The 15,397-nt window shown below is 32.9% G+C and overlaps 1 protein-coding gene across 1 annotated transcript; it reads left to right on the forward strand.

Moving 5' to 3' along the window:
* Nucleotides 1-6,619: 6,619 nt before the first annotated feature.
* Nucleotides 6,620-14,598, forward strand: LOC139864893 (uncharacterized). Its single transcript, XM_071853456.1, has 3 exons — nt 6,620-6,798; nt 6,871-6,992; nt 14,226-14,598. Exons 1-3 carry the CDS (start codon nt 6,632-6,634, stop codon nt 14,231-14,233), a joined length of 297 nt encoding a protein of 98 aa, XP_071709557.1. The 5' UTR covers nt 6,620-6,631; the 3' UTR covers nt 14,234-14,598.
* Nucleotides 14,599-15,397: the final 799 nt, after the last annotated feature.

Below are 15,397 nucleotides of genomic sequence, written 5' to 3' on the forward strand. Positions count from 1 at the left end.
CGGTTCTTTTTCCTTATCTTGTTCAGGTTGTGATTCTTGTGGAGTAGGAATAGCTTCATTAGAAAATACAGGTATTTCAGGTGGATTAAGTGTAATACCACTTCTTGTGGTAATGGCTTTAGCTGTTTCATTCCGAGGGTTAGCATTTGTATCACTAGGTAAACTTCCTGATTTTCTTTCACCTATTAACCTTGCTAGGTTACTTACTTCTTGTTCCAGATTTTGAATAGAAGCTTGTTGATTTCTAAATGCTTGAGCATTTTGTTCATTGGTTTGTTTCTGAGATGTGAAAAACTGTGTTTGAGATTCAACTAGCTTCGTCATCATATCTTCTAAATTTGGTTTTTTATCATCGGTTTGTGGTGGTTTGTTTTGAAAATTAGGTCTTTACTGATTGTAAGTATTATTAGATACTTGTTGATTGCTAGGACCTTGTTGGTTGTTGTATGGAACATTTCGATTATAATTCTGGTTTTGATTGTAAATCGGTCTTGGCGGTTGATAATTATTCTGATAATTATTTCCAGGCTTTTGGTTTAGATATGAAACATTCTCTCTTTGTTCCATTGTTAGTTCAATACTGAGACAATCTTTTGTCAAATGTGGTCCTCCACACTGCTCACAACTAATTCGTATTGAATGAATATCCTTAGTCATCTTTTTCATTCGTCTCTCGACATCATCTATCTTTGCAGAAATAGAATCTAAGTCATGGCTAGAATCGGCTCTAGCTGCTTTAGATGATCGAACGATATCTTTTTCTTGATGCCACTCATGTGAGTGGGAAGCAGTGTTATCAATAATTTTGTAAGCATCAGTTTCTGTTTTCTTCATAATAGAACCACCAGCTGCTATGTCTATGTCTTTCCTTGTAGTGATGTCGCATCCTTGGTAGAATATTTGTACTATTTGACAAGTGTCTAAACCATGTTGCGGACATCCTCTCAATAACTTTCCAAATCTGGTCCATGCCTCATATAGAGTTTCATTTGGCTTCTGTGTGAACGTAACAATTTCTCCTTGAAGTCTCACGGCTTTGGATGCCGGAAAGAATTGTTTAAGAAATTTTTCAACTAAAACGTCCCATGTATCAACCGCCCCTTCAGGTAACGATTCTAACCAATCTTTGGCTTCTCCCTTTAAAGTCCAGGGAAATAACATGAGATATATCTGTTCATCCTCCACTTCTCTTATTTTAAATAGAGTGCAGATCCTATTAAAGGTACGAAGATGTTCATTTGGATCTTCCTTCGGCGCACCACTAAATTGGCATTGATTAGTTACCATGTGTAGAATTTGTCCTTTGATTTCATAATCTGGCGCATTAATGTCTGGATGAGTAATTGCGTGACCTTGGCCAGTGCGTTTAGCTCTCATTCGGTCTTCCATACTTAAAGGTTCCAGATTTTCCATGATTGAATTTGTTGAATCTGAATCACTAGAGGATTCTGATTTAATGGTTTGTTCCTCAACAATCTCTGTTTGAATGATTGGTGGTTTCGGAGGAAAAATTAATGGTTCAGGATCTCGAAATCGTCCCTGAATATTCTCCGAATTCTCAATTGTGAGGTCGGGTTCAAAAAATGGATTATCGGAAATTTGAATTGGAGTACTTGGTCGACTGGAAGACGATTCTAAAGAAAAATAAACGGTGACAATATTTGCTAGATGTCTTGATCGAGTTACAGGTGGTGAACGTACAAAAGGTGGTGAACGTTTTGCTCGGTGCATTCACTGAATATCCTATTAGTTTTTTAAAAAGAAAGAAAAATTATATAAGTTATCCAATTAATAGACTTTTTTGATTTTGCCCACGTTTCGAATAGCCAAAAGATGCAGCAGAGGGGCATGATTCGTTTGGTCTCAATATAATTGAGTACTGTTTGGCTCCAATAACCCGGTCCACGTACAAATCCAACTATTACTACGAACTAGAAAATTTTGATGTCTATCAATTTAACCGCTTAAAATAATTTTTCGTTGAAATTTAAGAAATTTTAGAGAAGAAATAGAGAAAATTCTAAGTCCTAAAAACTAGAATGGCGAGAAATAAGAGAGAAAAAGAGCGCGTCGAAAAACGTCAAAAAATAAAAGATTGAAAAATAATAGGCGTCGAAAAATAAAAATAAGAAAGTAGCGCGTCGAAACTTAAAAAGGAACTAAAAACTAAGAATTAAAAGTTGCGCCTAAAAATATTAAAGCTTACAAGGAATTCTATATCCCAAATGGCAATATCTTAAAAAGGGTACTAAAAACTTAGAACAGCGTCGCAAAATTCTAAAGCACCTAAATATTAGTCTAAAGAAAAAGCACTTAAGGGATTTTACGGCAAAGCCTAAAAATCTAGAAATAAAAATAACTGTGGCAAATACTATGATTTAAAACTAAATACGAGCGAAAAATACAAATATTACGCTAAAACGAATAAATAAAAAAATACAAAATATAAAACTATACTTAAAATTGTAAAAAGTACAATTTTTATAAAAATATTATTTTTATATTATTTATTTAATAAAACTATTAATTTTATAAATTAATTAAACTAATTATAACTTAATAATACAAATTAAATAAATAACTAAACTAATTAATTAAATAAAACCCTAAAAACTAAATAATTAAATTAATTAAACCCCAATTTCATATTAATTGCAGTCCTAGGTTGACCTGTCAGATTGACCTCCGCGAGTGCGGTTAGGTCCAGTTCAAAAGCTCCGCGAGTCGCGGAGGGTCAAATTTAGGCTGAAAAGGGGTTCGTTTTTGCACAGTTTCAGTTTTTTTCTTTTTATTTTTTTATGTTTTTCTGTTTTATCAAATATATATAAAATATAAATATAACTAAATATTTTTATAAAACAATAAAATACTTATTTTTAAACTCAAAAGTAAAAATACTTTTTTTTTAAACTTTATATATTTTTTTAACAAACTCTTTTTGTATTTTTATATTTTTATATTTAAAAAAAAACTTATATTTTTATACGAAGGACTTAATAAAAACTTTTACAAAATTATATTATTATTTTTTTTATATCATTAGCGTTGCGCTTTCGGCGTTTAAGATCCCCGGCAGCGGCGCCAAAAATACTTGATGTGCGTAGAGGAGTATATGAAATAGCTTTATTTTTACTAGGAAATACTATTAAATACGATACAATTTTACACAAGATATTTATTTAGTTATAGAATGGATATACCTAAACCTTGCTACAACACTTATAGGCAGTGTACCTAATCGTACAGTAGTGTAGTTTTTAGTAAGTCCGGTTCGTTCCACAGGGAATCTTTTAAACAAAGCTTAACGCTATATTAGTTTTAATTTATAAAAATACAAATATATATATAAGTAATATTATTATTATAAAGGGGGGTTTTTACCGTTTAATGACCGGTTTGTCGATTTTTAAAACTTTAGTCGCAGTTAAAACCTAATGTAAAATATTAAATAAATAAAAGACTTAATTTAAAGCGTAAAGTAAATAATGATAATGAAATTGCAATAAATAAAAGTGCGATAAAATAAAATTACGATAATTAAAAAGTACGATAATTAAAAGTGCAATTAAATACAATGACAATAAATAAAAGTGCAATTAAATACAATAACAATAAATAAAAGTACAATAATTAGAAGTGCAATTAAATATGAAAATAAAGAAATTATGCTTATTTAAACTTTCGTAATCATGATGTTTGACGTGTTGATTTTAGTTTTATGCTCATGGGTTAATTGTCCTTTGTCCTGGATTATTTAATATGTCCGTCTGGTTTTTGTCCATAACAGTCCATCAGTCATAAATATAAAGTGCGAGTGTCCTCGTCAAATTATCCTTATACACGAAGTCAAATATTTCAACTAATCGGGGACTTAAACTGTAACAAGATTTTAATACTTTGTTTAATAATTACACCAGGTTATCGACTGCGTGTAACCCAAGGTTTTAATACTTTGTTATCAATTATGCCAAGTGTCCTTGTACATAATTTCACCCATGTTTTAATAATTCCATAGACTATTAATCCATTCCCGTGTCCGGTTAAATGAACGATTATTCATACATATAAATATCCCGCCCATCGTGTCCGATTGAGTGTATATGGTTATTTATAGGTACGTCCAATTATAAATCTTTATATTAAAATTAAAAAACTATCATTTAGTTAAACAAATATAAAGCCCATTAATAGCCCATAATCTAATTTCCACAAGTGTCGTTCTTTTGTCCAATCCCCAATTATGGTACAAAGCCCAATTACCCAAATTTAATATTTCGTCAAACATCACGATTACTTCGGCATTAAATAAGCATAATAATAACTTAGCTACGAGACATTAATGTAAAAAGGTTGAACATAACTTACAATGATTAAAAATAGCGTAGCGTTACACGGACAGAATTTTCGACTTACACCCTTACAATATTCGCTAACATACCTTTATTATTAGGATTAAAATTAAAATTAAAATTAAAATGTAAATATATATATATATATATATATATATATATATATATATATATATATATATATATATATATATATATATATATATATATATATATATAAGTTTACGTATGAGTGAAGAGAAAAAGATGTGTAAATTTCGGCCGAATGCTCGGCCTTTTATAGGCCCACGTAATACTATTTGACCTCCGCGAGTGCGGAGGTTTTTGCCTTTATAAGCTCAGCGAGTGCGGAGCTGTGGATTCCAGCTCACACAAGCTTGGCTCCTAGCTTGCCGACGGTTTTATAATATAATATAATATATATATTAATTTTAAGAATTAATTATATATTATATTATATTCATGTGCATAGTTGACTTGTAATTTTTAGTCCGTTGCGTCGAGCGTTGAGAGTTGACTCTGGTCCCGGTTCCGGATTTTTGAACGTCCTTGCGTATAATTTAATATCTTGTACTTTGCGTTTCGCGTCTTGTACTCTTGTAATTTTGAGACGTTTCTCATCAATAATTGGAACCACTTTGATTGTATTTTGTACTTTTGAGCTTTTTGGTCGTTTGCGTCTTCAATTCGTCGAATCTGTCTTTTGTCTTCACCTTTTATTATTTAAACGAATATCACTTGTAAATAGAACAATTGCAACTAAAAGCTTGTCTTTCTTGAGGGATAATGCTATGAAATATATGTTCGTTTTTAGCATTATCACAAGTTGATGTGGCGCTGATGTGGCGGTGTGTTCTGGGGAGGAAGTACGTCATGGTTGGGAATGGTCTTACCTCACTAAACTATGCATATTTTTGGAGACCAAATAACAAGCATCTTTGTTAATTTGGGGCTTCATCTTTTGAATGAAACTAGTTATTGAACCCTCGCTTCGCGCCGGGGGTTCGATTTTCAATGTATTTTATTGTGTTTAGTTTGTAAAATTATTTCGTGGCTAACGATCATGTCGTTGAAGCGCAACTCGAGTCGAACTAAAATGTATAACCCGTCAAAGATTTAAATGTTATTTTACATCTCCGCGTTTCGCCATGGAATTGTCGACTTTTAAAAATTTAACGCAAAATCAACGTGTATGAAAAATACCTCAAATATTTATCATCTTTTAAAAATCGTCCGTTTTGCCTATAGTTAGTGACATTGTGTTCCTAAAATTATTTCGAGTTTAAGATGTTGTCGGAAAAATTTAACTCGTTGCGAGCGAGAAGATATAACCCGTTGAATATTTGGGTGGAGTTTAGTTAAGATTTTTTATAAAAATAGTTATTTGACACTTTATCCCCCTGTTTGGGGGGTCCCTTTTTAAAAAAAAAAAAAGTTGGGGGTTTTATTTGGAAAAAGGAAGGAAAAAGTAAAAAAAAAAAGAAAAAGTGAAAGGACGAAAATGCTCCTAATTACTATTCACCATTTTTGTCTAATAGTTAATATAGTAATAGTAATTTTACCGATGAGTTTTTCCCAAAAAAAAAAAAGTAACAAGCATCTTGATTCATGCTATTCTTGAAACAGTATATCGAAAAACTAGTGTACAACACGAACCTATTTTAGTTGGTACGAAATGTGTTATGTACAAGGTTATATCTAGAGATTATATTTTTTTTTTTTTTTTTTATCATCTAAATTAACAATGAGTCAATGAGTTAGAATGTGGAATTAGTGAATTACCCTAACTTGTGTAGCCACCAAGAGTCATGATTTTTTATCATTGTAGCTTTCTCTCAGTAGTACCTCCATCGGATTACCCATGGGGCACAAGGTCTTGAGTTCAAGTCTCGTAAGGGTGATTACCATAATTTTCTACATGATACATGCTCATTTAGATTGATATATGTGTGTGGTCATTGAGAACATTCTAGAAGCGTGTGTGTATGAAATATGATCGCAAATGTGATTAATACTCCTCTGAGTAATTCGAAACAGCCTTTCTAAAAAAAGTCATGATTTTTGAGTTGGGAATTTTGATGTTACAAACCAATTGAAACATAAAATTTTACAAAAAATTATTCTACAACGATAACGATCTAAAGTAAATCAATAAGTTATAATGGGCTATTTAATTGACCCGGCCCAATAATCTAATGTAATTGTAAGCCCATAATAGACTTCACTACAGCCTTAAACCCTGAATTACTTCTTCAATACTTTCACATCACACGCAGAAAACAATGGCTTGGCGCTGCGGATCGCTACCAAGGTCGCTAATCTCCACCGCAAGATCTTCAACAATCCGTCGTTCAACCACCACTCCCCTTCCTCGTCTCCGTCCTCCGCCGTCACCAATTCACGGTCACCGTCTCCACCCCGGTCCCACACCTTCAATCCCTAGTTTCCGGTACAAAATTAATTCAGTTTTCATCACTTTCAATCTAACAGACTAATTAAATTGTTAATTTGTTTTTAAAAGGACTATTGGAGGAGTAATTGGATGCACTCAATCGCTGCTGCCGTTGCACAGTGTGGTAGCTGCTTCTCGCTTGACTTGTCATGTGGCCGTTGATGCACGCGCTTGTTGTGAGCTTTCTCAGGGTAATAATGATTTTCTTATTTTATAATTTAATTGCTTATTATTTATTTCGGAAATATAATAATAATAAATAAATGAAATGAATATTCCTAAAGTTGGACTGAAATGATACCTAAGCTCATTAGTGAATTACAAATAAGAATGGAGTTGAAATAGACTTATCACTTTTTCAATAAGTGTATTAATCTTTAGGGTTTGATGGTTGCATTTGTGAATGTGATTATGTAAGGTCTCAAAATGCATTGGATTAAGCTCATTAGTGAATTACGAATTAGAAATGAAATAGATTGATCACTTTCTTAATACGTTTATTATCTTTAAGGTTTGATGTTTGCGTTTGTGAATGTGAATATGTAATGTCACAAAATGCGTAGGATTATGCTCATCTGTTATTTACAAATTAAAATGGAGATGAAATAGATTGATCACTTTCTTAATACATGTATTATCTTTAGGCGGGTTTGATGTTTTCGTTTTGTGAGTGTGATTATGTAGTGTTCCAATATGCATAGGCTTAAGCTCATTAGTGAATTATGAATTAGCATGGAGATGAAAAATAGTTTGATCATTCGTTAAATACATGTATTTCTTTAGGGTTTGATATTTTCGTTTTGTTAATGTGATTATGTAGTGTTCCAAAATGTGTAGGCTTAAGCTCATTAGTTAGTTACAAATTAGAATGGAGATGAATTTGACTAATCACTTTCTTAATACATGTATTATCCGTAGGGTCAGATGTTTGTGTTTGTGAATGTGTTTTCTAGGTCTCAAAATGCATAGGCTTAAGCTGTTAATATACTTAAGCTTTAGAGAGATTCTGTTTTGAATAGATTAATGGCGCTGTGGCTTTTTAGGTTTAATTTCAATTTTTTGTTTCTACTAATTATACTCAGAAATGGTATATCGTGCTTTTCTGCCAAGTGAACTCTTGATATTGTGTAACTTGATCTTCCCAATTACATATACATAAATTAACTTGATCACCCCCAAAGTACATAAATTAACTTGATCTTCCCAAATACATATACCTTCGGAAGACTCGACCTCGAGTCAAGATCCTGATCGTCAGCCCTCAAGTAAGGTGAAAAATCGGTGACATTAAAGGTAGCAGACACCTTGTAGTGAACCGGAAGTGCAATTTTATAAGCATTGTCGTTTATCTTCTTGACAACCCGAAGCCCGAGGCTGCAACTTGCCATACCTACCACCTGGAAACCGCTCTTTACGCAAGTGTATCCACACTAGGTCACCTTCATTGAACACCACTTTTTTACGCCGATGATCTGCATGCTGCTTGTACACATCATTTTGTTGAGAATTACGCGAGTGGACCTGCTGATGTAAGGACTTCAAGTGATCAGCTAACTCCAACCCCTCATTCAAAGCATCTTGATTTTCACATTTTTGGTAACAGATCAAGAGGTGTGTTTGGTTTACGGGCATACCTAACCTCAAAAGGGGAGTGACCAGTAGTACGATTTACCGAGGAGTTGAAAGCAAATTCAGCTTGTGGCAATGTTAAATCCTATTGCCGAGGATGATCACCCACTAAGCTCCTTAACAAATTACCCAAATTGCGATATACAACCTCGGTTTGCCCATCCATTTGCGGGTGATGCGAGCCACTAAATTGAAGTTTAAAACCCACTCGAGCCCACAAAGTATGCCAAAAACGACTAATAAATTTGACATCTTGATCCGAGGTCAATGTCTTTTGAATTCCATGTAATTTAACAATTTCGGCAAAATAAAGACGGGCCACTTGACTCGCATCAAATGTCTTGTTGCACGGAACAAAATGAGCCATTTTTGAAAAACGATCAACTACCACTATTATCGAATCTTTGTTGCGTTGTGTGTGTGGTAAACCCAAGAACAAAGTTAAGACTAATATCTTCCCACGGGCCATTGGGAATCGGTAATGGTGTATACAACCCCGCATTACTCCCGTGCATTTTTAGCTATGTGACACACTTGGCATCGTGTCAAAATTCGGTTCACGTCCCTTTCCATATGTGGCCAGTAGAAACGTTCTTTAATACCCGCAAGTGTTTTATTCATGCCAAAGTGTCCACCTAATCCTCCAGCATGAGTTTCGGTTATAACAGCCTCTCGATTTGAACCACATGGAACACACAGTTGCGAATGTTCAAACAAATATCCCTCACAAACAAGGAAAGAGCCGAAAGAACCACGATTGCATTTCTTCCAGGTATTTTTAAAATCTCGGTCACTTTTATATAACTTAAGCCACTGTTCATATCCATTAACCCAAATGCTCATGGTTACTTAAAGCATCGGCTACTTGATTCAATACACTCGCCTTGTGCTTTATAATAAAAAGTATAGGATTGTAAAGCTTCGATCCATTTCGCATGACGAAGATTTAACTTATGTTGGCCATGTACTTGAGCGATTCATGATCTGAATATAGAATAAATTTGGCCGGAATTAAATAATGTCTCCACACTTCGAGAGATCTCACTATAGCATAAAACTCGCGGTTATAAGTCGAATACCTGCGGCTCACTTTATTAAGTGTTTCACTAAAATACGCATCAGGACGCTTATTTTGACCAAGCACACCTCCAATACCGACTCCCGATGCATCACATTTGACCTGAAAAACTTCATTAAAGTTAGGTAATGCAAGTGTAGGAGCACGAGTTACCTTATCCTTCAAAGTATTGAAGGCTGCTGCTTCTTCCGTCCACTTAAAACACCCACCTTTCATACACTCGGTAACCAGTGCGATTACCGTTCTGAAATTCAAAATAAATCGATGATAAAAGGATGCTAACCCATGGAAGCTTCAAATCTCGTGTATAGTAGATGGAATCGGCCAATTGGTAATGGCTTCAATTTTGGACTCGTGCATACGTGTGCCATTGCCCGAAATAATATACCTCAAAAATGTCACTTCCTTGCTTTTCAACCTTGAGTGCAAGCCTGCAAACATCATTATATGTCAAGTAGGGTTGCAAGCTCACGACATCAGCAACATTCGAATTCAATGCACCCAAAAATCGAGCAACCGTTTGCTCTTCTTCGACCTCAGCATCTCAACAAATACAAGCGCGGTCAAACTCACGAATAAGCTCTTCCACCAATCCGCCGAAACAATGTTTCACCAAAGTACTCATGAAGCCCGACATGTTTTTTGGATCGCCGTTGATAAACTTGAGCCCATTTATCTCTTGAGACACCATCGGGCAAGGATCCTGCATCATATCCACTTTGACAACGTTGTTCAAGTTAATCCCTTTTGGTGTTTTGCTCATTTTTCACCACCCAGTCTCTCTGATTAACATATATACATGTACATATCTTCCATAATTAAGCCACAGCTTCCTTAATTATCAATGGTTTCATATCAATTTTCATATGCTAATACACTTTTGTATAAATCCCCAATGAATCCTCGATTAATCCGTTTTCAAAAGAAGACTGATTAGAATTTTCCATAATCTGTCGAATTAATCAGTCGACGGGCGAAAAAATTTTATTTAGTAGGTCAAAGTCAGATTTAGTCTGTCAAAGTGGATCAACATTTTAAAATGAAATTAATCAGAAATATTGGAGTATTTGAACAATTGAACGATTATGTTTATGTTTCTAGACAATTATGTTAAAGTTTATGTTTACAGTTTTCTATATTTACACATGATTTTGAAATGTACTATTCAAATGTATAAAAGTCTAAATTGATTAATTCCTGATTTGACCTATTAATCTCTACAAGGTTCCGGCCGATTAATCCCAGATTAACGTCTTTTTTCTTCACATTGTGCTAACATGCATCTATCTTAGTTGATTTTATAGTGGCTAATAAGCAATGTTTATGGTATTAAGTCATTTATGACCTGTTGCCTAGAATAGCTTGCTTAATTAGTTTTAGGCATATACTGTTTTGATTTTGATATATATATATATATATATATATATATATATATATATATATATATATAGGGGCAGGATCAATGGGGAAGTAACCAATCGGGGGGAAGCGGCGCGAAGCAAAATTTTTTTTTTTTTCCGTTTTTTTTGGAATTTTTTTTTTTCAGGCATCAAGATCACACGAAAATATGAACATTTAGAAAAGACACTTCGTGATGAATGTTATTATTTAGGCGGGAAAACGATCGACAAAAATAACATTCAAGCTAATATTGATCGTGAATAATGTTAACGTTTTTTTTTTTTTTTTTTTTTTTCATGTTTTGTGAAGTAAAATTTAGCCCGATTTAGAGTTTAGTGTTTAGGGTTTGGTGTTTTAGGTTTAGTCCCTAAACCCAAAACCCCAAACCCTAAACCCCAAACTCTAAACCGTTCGTGTTAAAAACTCAATCTAAATCCTAAATCTAAACTCTAAACCCTAAATTTCTAAACCCTAATATCTAAACCCTATAAACCCCAATATCTAAAACCTCAACATACGCTCGAAAAACACGATAATTGTTATATATTACTTCTTCGAGCGTTTTCCCGCCAAAATAAAAACATTTATCACAAAGTGTTCTTATAAAATGTTCATATTTTCATCCAATCTATAATGTTCGTGAACAAAGTTTTTTCAAAAAACGAAAAAAAAAAAAAAAAATTGCTTCCCCCTGATTGGTTACTTCCCTCTTGATCCTACCACTATATATATATATATATATATATATATATATATATATATATATATATATATATATAGGCAGGATCAATGGGGAAGTAACCAAGCGGGGGGAAGCAAAAAAAAAATTGTTTTTTCGTTTTTTTTTCTGGCATCAAGATCACACGAAAATATGAACATTTAAAAAAAACACTTCGTGATGAATGTTATTATTTAGGCGGGAAAAAAAAATCATGATTATGACCCTGTATATATATAACATTCATCACAAAGTGTCTTTTTTAAATGTTCATATTTTCACCTAAACTTGATGCCTGAAAAAAAAAATTCGAAAAAAACTTACTTCCCCACTTTCTCCCAAAAAAGTGCTTCCCTCTTGATATATATATATATATATATATATATATATATATATATATATATATATATATATATATATATATATATATATATAGGGGCAGGATCAATGGGTAAGTAACCAATCGGGGGGAAGCAAAATTTTTTTTTTCTTCGTTTTTTTTGAATTTTTTTTTTCCGGCATCAAGATCACACGAAAATATGAACATTTAGAAGAGACACTTCGTGATGAATGTTATTATTTAGGCGGGAAAACGATCGACAAAAATAACATTCAAGATAATATTGTTCGTGAAGAATATGAACGTTTTTTTTTCTTCATGTTTTGTGGAGTAAAATTTAGCCCGATTTAGAGTTTAGGGTTTAGGGTTTAGGGTTTGGTGTTTTGGGTTTATTCCATAAACCCAAAACACCAAACCCTAAACTCTAAACCGTTCGTGTTAAAAACTCAATCTAAATCCTAAATCTAAACCCTAAACCCTAAATTTCTAAACCCTAATATCTAAACCATATAAACCCTAATATCTAAACCCCAGTAGCTAAAACCTCAAAATACGCTCGAAAAACACGATAATTGTTATATATTACTTCTTCGAGCGTTTTCCCGCCAAAATAAAAACATTTATCACAAAATGTCTCTACTAAATGTTCATATTTTCATCTCATCTATAATGTTCGTGAACAAAGTTTTTTCAAAAAACGAAAAAAAAAAAAAAGTTTTTGCTTCCCCCCGAATGGTTACTTCCCCCTTGATCCTACCAATATATATATATATATATATATATATATATATATATATATATATATATATATATATATATATAGGGGCAGGATCAATGGGGAAGTAACCAATCGGGGGGAAGCAATTTTTTTTTTTCCCTTTTTTTTGAATTTTTTTTTTCCGGCATCAAGATCACACGAAAATATGAACATTTAGAAGAGACACTTCGTGATGAATGTTATTATTTAGGCGGGAAAACGATCGACAAAAATAACATTCAAGATAATATTGTTCGTAAAGAATATGAACGTTTTTTTTTTCATGTTTTGTGAAGTAAAATTTAGCAATAAACCCAAAACACCAAACCCTAAACCCTAAACCCTAAACTGTTCGTGTTAAAAACTCAATCTAAATCCTAAATCTAAACCCTAAATTTAAACCCTAAACCCTAAATTTCTAAACCCTAATACCTAAACCCTATAAACCCTAATATCTAAACCCCAATAGCTAAAACCTCAAAATACGCCCGAAAAACACGATAATTGTTATATATTACTTCTTCGAGGGTTTTTCCGCCAAAATAAAAACATTTATCACAAAGTGTTTCTACTAAATGTTCATATTTTCATCTCATCTATAATGTTCGTAGCAAAGTTTTTTCAAAAAACGAAAAAAAAAAAAAAAAAAAAAATTGCTTCCCCCCGATTCTCCCCGATTGGTTACTTCCCTCTTGATCCTACCACTATATATATATATATATATATATATATATATATATATATATATATATATATATATAGTGGACCAATCCATGGATAAGCACTAAATGGGGCACAAACTGGATAAGTAAAATTTCAAATTTTTTTTTAAAAAAAAAAAACAATCCTTTAATATGCAAATAGAAGAAAACGAAAAAATTTTAAAAAGTTTTTGAACAAAATCGTTCGAAAATCGATGATGAATGGTAAACATCGATGATGAATGGTAAAAATTGATGATGAATGGTAAAATTAACCATTCATCTGGTTAATTTATCATTCATTTTTGTTCGCGATGAATGATAAAATTAATCAATGCTAAAAAAAAAGCAGATGAATGGTTAATTTAACCATTCATCTGTTTATGATGAATGATAAAAAAACAGATGAATGATTAATTTAACCATTCATCTGGTTTTTTTTAGCATTGATTAATTTTATTATTAATCGTAAACAAGATGAATGATAAATTAACCCGATGAATGGTTAATTTTACCATTCATCATCGATTTTTGAAAGATTTTGAACTTTTTTTTTTATGAAAAAAATTGATTAGAGGTGCATTTTAATGCAGATTTATGAATGTAAAAAAAATTCAAAAAAAAAAAAATTTTATTTTGCTTATCCGGTTTGTACTCCTTTTAAGCTTATCCATGGATCGTGCCCCTATATATATATATATATATATATATATATATATATATATATATTGCCAGTAATTGTTGTTTGCTCTCGTTAAATTCCTTCGGTAATGTAATTCTTACAAACTGGTGTGATGTAGGTACTTGATATTGCTTCGTTATCCTTCATGCGTGCATTGCACAAGCATTGCGTTTCGTGAGTGTCTAAATATTCATGTGAAACTTCCCTTCAGAAGTGACATCAGCATGAAGTTCCTTTCTCTTCAGATGTTATGAATTGTGAACCTGATAAGTTTTCTTTGTTAGGATTTAATATATTTTTTTTATATAATATTGACAGAACGTTATATCTCTCTTTATGCATTTGCAAATTAGATGCACTGCATGTGCTTTTTTTATTTTGTAATTTTTGTTTCTGTACTTGCACCGCGCCGGGCTCTTAGTTGTAACGAATCAAGTAATTGTATACCATATACAATTCACAATGCAATATGTTGCTAAAGTTTTCTCTAACTTCCTACCTTTTTGTGTTTCTATGGTCAGTAATTGGTGTTAAATATCCCTAGCCTGTTTAATGTTAACCAATGTTTTCTGACTCTCTATTAATCTGCTCAGATTAATTGTCCTTATAGTATTTATTTTCTGGATGCCACTATATTTAAATAACCCTACAAACTTGTGTACTGATTCACATGAACCTGACTTGAACCAGCAGTTTTAATCATATCTGTTTCATTTCTGTATTAAACATTCCCTCCCTCTGTATCTTAACCTTATAGCAACAGTTAAAACAAGCATTACGCGACATGATTTTCTTGCTTGACACCTTTGAATCTAAGATATACATAAATAACTAGTGTGTTACCATTCGAGTGAATTTTGACCGATATGATACATTTACCAGTGTTTCAAGGTAAATAAATGGATTGGCTTTGCTGTTCAAAAAGAATAATAATAATGTGATAACCTTGTGTTGTAGTCCACGTGGTAATGGTCTGGTCAGGAGTTTGACTTCCGTGGGGGGTGCAGCACACAAGGTTGCTCCTTAACCCTTGAATTCCACCCAAGGGTGCCTTCCGCACATCGCGTTGCGGGGGCACTGGGAGAGGGAGGGTATTTCCACCCATGCCCTCGGATTGGGCCGGGTTTTCTCTTGGGCAGCAGTTGAGGGCGGATTATGCAAGTGCGGCAGATGAACGCGTGGGTGGTTTAGTCTCCCTAATTGATCCTAAACTGATATTATAAAAAATAATACATCAATAATCAAGGTTGTAAAAGACGTGAGTCGGGGACGCATCGGCCATGCCTAAAA

This window comes from Rutidosis leptorrhynchoides, chromosome 8, assembly GCF_046630445.1.
Source record: "Rutidosis leptorrhynchoides isolate AG116_Rl617_1_P2 chromosome 8, CSIRO_AGI_Rlap_v1, whole genome shotgun sequence".
NCBI classification, from domain to species: Eukaryota; Viridiplantae; Streptophyta; class Magnoliopsida; order Asterales; family Asteraceae; genus Rutidosis; species Rutidosis leptorrhynchoides.